Raw genomic sequence first — 6,550 nt, 5'->3', positions numbered from 1 at the left:
AACTTTAATAGAAGTTTGGAACTAACTGACAAAACAATTTTTACTTTAATACTTTGTTTTTTTTAAATATTATTATTTAATTATGAGTGAAATTACACATCTACATTTACTGATAAGGGACGAACTCTTAAAGTGAAACGAGAAACATTCAGCAACAAGAAATTGAATGAAACAAAAAAACTTCTTTAGAGAAAATAAATAATCACATTTGAGAAAGAATAATTACTGAACATTAAGTGATAAAGAAATCCAACAGTCAAACTTTTAAAGTATATATACATATATATATACACGCACACACGGGAAGGTTTGTTTGTTTAGAAGTAAGCACAAAGCTACACTGAGCTATCTGTACTCTGCCCAATACGGATATTGAAACCCAGTTTTCAGAAGTGCGAATCTACAGACATACCGCTGTGCCATTGAGGGGCTATACATACCACTGTGCCATTGAGGGGCTATACATACCACTGTGCCATTGAGGGGCTATATGAGAAGGGCCAGCAACCTAATTTTGATATACTCACTTTATTCGGAATTTGTCTGAAAGAGAAAATCAATACTTTGCATCACATTATCCGATTACATTCTTTATATTCTGAAGTTAATCACAAATTATCATAAACTAAGAATTCAAAATGTCCAAACTAAAAGTACATTCTTCAACTTGAAAATGTCCCTATAACATATTGGTATTCACTCCCAGCATGAACCACACACAATGCAATGCAAAGTAAGAAAGGTAAATCATGAATTTTTCTTGTCATAAGACATTTATCCTGGTTTTTAGCTCAGTAACCTCAGATCATATTAGGGTAACTAGGTTACAATATGTATATTGTTTTTTGTTGTTTTTTTTACATTCATTTAATAATAAATGAATGTGTTGTTGTCCCTGCACCAGTTGTCCCTAATTTAGCAGTGTAAGACTAGAGGGAAGGCTGATAAGTCACCACCACCACCACCAACTCTTGGGTTACTCTTTTACCAATGAATAGTAGGATTGACCGTAGCATTATAAAGCCCCCACGGCTGAAAAGGACAAACATATTTGGTGTGATGGGGATTAGAACCCATGGCCCTCAGATTACGAGCAGAGTGTCTTAACCACCTGGTCAAGTAACATCATGAAAAACTAAGATATTTAATAGCCTTCTATATACATGTTTCATGAAATTTATCAAAACTGGGGTTTAGTGTGTGAAAATATGACAACATACTGAAATCAAGCTAACAAAGCCTAAATCATCCATAAATGGAATTACTTTTTGTAATTATAGTGTTTTCTGCATTTTCCTAGTTGTGCTTAGTTGTAGGGTTGATTCTGTTTATTTCAGTATGGTAGTGTTTTGTTTGGAACATAATTTTTATTTATGTAATCAAATGAAAGAACCATTTAGCTATATTTTGTTAATGAATGTTAATAGTAAAGAGTGTGGAAACATTTAGGTTCTTGATGTAGTTATTAGGTGCTTAATTGAATATGAATAATATATCTATCATGCTATGTAAAATATGAACAATCAAAACTGAACTCCAAAATCATCCAAGATAAAAAAAATACAAAACAAACCTTTTTCTTTCAGTATGACAGACAATCCAAATGTTTCCATTGATAGCAATTACATTTTCATAATCTGATGCAATTAGTTGAGAAAATTAAAAATTTGTGTACTATAATCAACATAAAATATTTTAGTAGTACGTACATTCAAGAGTCTCAAGTCTGTTCAACTAGGAAATGTGCAGGACCTTCTATTCAGACAGTTCAACACACTTGAACCTGTTTTTTATGCACACCCTGTACGTGTTCATGTTACACACATATGATTGTTAAATAGTTTTATTGCACAGACCTTGCAGTACTTCAGGGTACATATAATGCAAATTTTATTCTAAATCACCTCAAACACTTTGTGATGAACTATTAGATAATATCTGTTATTTATATCACACATTTTATGCCACCTTGATGTTTCACTATGTGGATATATTTTAGTGAAAGGTGACTACTAAAATGAAATCCTTGAAAGTTGAAACCCAAATAAAATACAGAAGAAAAGGAAGGATTTTCATTTTGCTGTTTCCCAAAATATTCACAAATTATTAGCACTAAATATTACACTCCAACAAACTTTATCAAGTTATGTACAATCTGAATGATAACTCTGAATAAGCTAATGGTTAAACAATTAAGCAAAAATATAATATTAATTTAAAAGTATATCAAACAAGCACTACAGTAGACATACTTTTACAACATTACAAAATCAAAATTTAATCAAATGTAAGGTCTGGTTTTACATTCAAAGATCAATTTGTGTAACCTTAAAAAGTGTCTTCTTTCATCTTCAGTGGACTTCAATGATACTCAAATGTTCAGGCATATTTTTATGTTTCACATGCTAATTATTTCTCTGTCCTCCATATTTAACTTTTAATTAAAGAGTTCCGAAATATATTTTATTTCATCTATTGTAATATTTATAAAAAGTATCCATTTCAAATTAATTTCATAACTGGTATCCCAATATTTTATTTTATTTTTGCTTTACTAATAATTGTAATGAGATATATTTTATGTTTCTGTGTATTCTGATATCATAAGTATTTTTCTTAAATATTTCTATACATTTCGTGTTTCTGTTTTCAAAATCTGAAATTTCCATAAGAAGTTTCGTGAAAAAAAAGCATACACTTTGTAATAAATTATTACATACGGTGGTGATGATATATTATTGAAAATAAGAAAGGCAGGAAGAATCCTATGTGTTTAAAAGATGATTTTGGAAAATAACACAGCGAAGAGAATAAAACCACAAAGCAACACTTTCTGCTACACCTTTCACATAACACATAAACTAAGTGAGTATCTTCACTAACTAGGTTCCATGCTGAATGAAAATTGTCAAATGTGAAAAAAATATAGTGGAGCTTCATCGTACTAAAGCCATTGTTATAATTAGTTTAAAGGAACATAATAAGTATAATAACTAAACCTTCACACATACACAAATCATGGTTACATTATGTGTGTATGTTACTACTACTACACTGAAGTACCAAAATGTTACTAAAATTATCTTAATTTTTATAAGCAGTTGATGGTACCAGATATCAAACAAACTTAAGATTTAAACTTACACAGTGCTAGCTAAATAAGCAAAAAATAAGAAACATAAGTCATTTCTGCCACTAGAGAACATTTGTTTACAATTGGCACAAGTTCTGTTTACCTACATAGAAAGAGTGGGTTATTATATAACACATAAAAATGCAACATACACTGTTTTAATTACATCTGGAAATTACATGAATGCCAGAAATGAAATTTAGATTACCTGATACTTTGTAAAACTCTCAACAAAAGCACTTGTTTCATTTCTCATGATGTGTACTACAACTGTTGAATCAGTTATTGTTATTTTTTCATATATAACAAGTTTACAAGTGTCATCAATCAATAAAAACTGTTGTTTTTGTCTTTTCAATGAATTTCTAAAAATATTAAACCTAATCATTGTTACTTAGTTACCACAGATAACATTCTATGAACCTAAAGACAAACAGTAAAAAAATTATACACAAATAATATAAATTTTAAAATTTAACACCTGTCTAGACTTTAAAATGTGCAAAAGTAATTAATGATACAACTTATGGTAGTTTCAATTTAACTTGTATCTATTACACGAGTACAACAAAATTATAGGAACTGAAGATTTCCCATTATTTATTACAGGTGACCTTTTTTTCAAATAATTTAGTTGTTTTTTTTCATGGCCAGTGCTTTTTCCTTAAAACACACTGGGATCACTATTGTTTTTCTCAATTAGCTACAAAAAGGTTATGTCATCAAAATAAGGATTGGTCATTGCTATCATTGTATTTGAGCTTCTTTGTCACTGTTTATCTCAGACTTTGGGTCTGGTGATTTCGAACTCCATAAGGTTAGCTGACAAGGATCAATGTCCAGGGCCAAGCACAAAGCACCCCCTGTTGGATGCTGAGGCACTGATACGAAACATAAATCTTGAACAGTCCAAAACTGTGTAGTGAGTCCATCAATCCAATCCTCCAAATCTTTACCAACCTTCCAAGAATTAAATTCAGCCTGTTGTAACAGTAAGGTTTTGTTGGTATACTTAAGAAGTGTTTCTACATTACTGAAATCGTGGTCAACATATGGTTGTTTTCCAGGACCGCTATGAATCATCCGAGTCTTTTGTCTGTCTATTGGGTCGTTGTTATATACCGATAATGGGACCACCAGAAAATGTGTTTCAGCTACCAGAACCCAGTTGTACATTAACAGAAGAGTCCAGATGCCTGGCCGAAGTGGCTGTCTAAACACGGGTTTATGGTGCAAGTCCTAAAAGTATAATACATATAATTTAATCAGTATCCAATTACTTAAGTGAGTCATGCAAATGCTAGCACAAGAGTTAAATGAAGTACATAACTCCAATTTTTGATGTTCTTGTTTGTTGTTAGTTGCAAAATTACACAATGGGCTCTCATTGCTTTGCTCATCTTAGGCATCAAAACCAAAATTTAAGCACATAAACCTCCATAATTACCTCTGATCTACAAGAGTTTACCAATAATCTATGTATCATTTTTATAACAAACTTTTGATGCTGTAATTAAATTTGAAATACTAACTTTATTTTAGTATTTCACAATGAAACCACAGCAAAAATAGCAGCAACATTCAGTTTTCTTGTCCGGGTAATTAGCTTTCCCTTTATAATTCTGAATAAATTATTTGTTTTTATTTTTAATTTACCAAAGTCTCATTTCATTATCTTATTTCACAGTTAAATCTTTCAAGAAAAACCTGTAAAGAGACCTTTTGACTGACCAATAAACTGCAAAGTTCCAAAACAGGTCTGCTTTGTATTGAATGCTGCATATTTCTACTTACATGTTGACCTTTTATAACTCAGTCACCTTGTAGGTAATATAATTATTGACCAATACTTTTTCTCAGCCTCTAAAACAAGTCACACCTTATGATGAAAGATTAGTAAAATATCTTTGTGATGTCTCAAGAGAACAGTCGGGTGGAAAAGGGAAACATCCTTATCTTATACTCAAAATAATGCATTATGTTTCTTATCTTTTTAAATAGTTACTGAACATTTAATGGTAAACTGGTTGACAATAACCTAGCTTTATTTTTAAAGTTCATACTACAAAAATATTGCTGTATATATAAATTGTTATCCAAATAGATGTATTTCAATACAAACATGAAATATCAGTTTTACAAGTCAACTGTTTATTCCTGCCTTTTATAGGTGAGTAAAAGAGGTGTTGCATGTTTATAAATTAGTGGAATTGACTAACAAGAAAAATAAAATCTACAAAAAACATTCATATTTAACTTCAGCCAATGATGTCTTAAATTAACGACTTACCATATTCAACTACTTGATTCTGTTAACGATTAGTCTCCTTTTTTATGAGTTTCAAAGTACCTAATTCATAAGGTATCAAAGTCATAATTTCTTGATTTGCCCTCTCACCTCAGTATCCTTTACTGAGCATGACACAAGGCTTTAGTCTTACATTCAAATCTTTATGTTGTACTAATTCTAATATCATAAAAACTTAGCTAATGATTTATATTTTAATGGTATATAAATTTTAAGTTTTTAATTTTATAAGGGAATATTTTTAAAATATCCTGAACTTTCACTAATGTGACTCGTGACATTTTTTCTCTAGATATCTTCTCATGTCTATTTATCTCCCTCTGAAGAAATTATGAAATTAAATGTAAATTATTTACTACCAAATTGGTTTGTCAGACAAACCATAATTTTTATATCCTTTAATTCTGTTTCATTACAAAGCTATCAAATAGAAAATCAGACCCATCTTGCCACACTCATCTGTCACATCCTCTCTATCAAATAGAAAATCAGACCCATCTTGCCACACTTATCTGTCACATCCTCTCTATCAAATAGAAAATCAGACCCATCTTGCCACACTCATCTGTCACATCCTCTCTATCAAATAGAAAATCAGACCCATCCTGCCACACTCATCTGTCACATCCTCTCTATCAAATAGAAAATCAGACCCATCTTGCCACACTCATCTGTCACATCCTCTCTATCAAATAGAAAATCAGACCCATCCTGCCACACTCATCTGTCACATCTCTTCTATCAAATAGAAAATCAGACCCATCTTGCCACACTCATCTGTCACATCCTCTCTATCAAATAGAAAATCAGACCCATCCTGCTACACTCATCTGTCACATCTGCCACTCATCTGTCACATCCTCTCTATCAAATAGAAAATCAGACCCATCCTGCCACACTCATCTGTCACATCCTCTCTATCAAATAGAAAATCAGACCCATCTTGCCACACTCATCTGTCACATCCTCTCTATCAAATAGAAAATCAGACCCATCTTGCCACACTCATCTGTCACATCCTCTATCAAATAGAAAATCAGACCCATCTTGCCACACTCATCTGTCACATCTCTCTATCAAATAGAAAATCAGACCCATCTTGCCACACT

At 31.5% G+C, this 6,550-nt stretch overlaps 1 protein-coding gene across 4 annotated transcripts in view; it reads right to left on the bottom strand.

The window, feature by feature from the left end:
• Nucleotides 1-1,830: 1,830 nt before the first annotated feature.
• LOC143224783 (xylosyltransferase oxt-like) overlaps nt 1,831-6,550 on the bottom strand; it is a 37,153-nt gene continuing 32,433 nt past the window's right edge. For all 4 annotated transcript variants that reach the window (XM_076453082.1, XM_076453083.1, XM_076453080.1 and 1 more), the window contains one exon: nt 1,831-4,372. In XM_076453082.1, the coding sequence (XP_076309197.1) occupies nt 3,881-4,372 (492 nt within the window). In that variant the 3' untranslated portion in view covers nt 1,831-3,880. The remainder of the gene's footprint in view (nt 4,373-6,550) is intronic.

Source organism: Tachypleus tridentatus, chromosome 9 (genome assembly GCF_004210375.1).
Source record: "Tachypleus tridentatus isolate NWPU-2018 chromosome 9, ASM421037v1, whole genome shotgun sequence".
Classification (NCBI taxonomy): Eukaryota; Metazoa; Arthropoda; class Merostomata; order Xiphosura; family Limulidae; genus Tachypleus; species Tachypleus tridentatus.
Note: the sequence above shows the minus strand (reverse complement) of the source record. Positions and strands in the feature narration are given on the sequence as shown.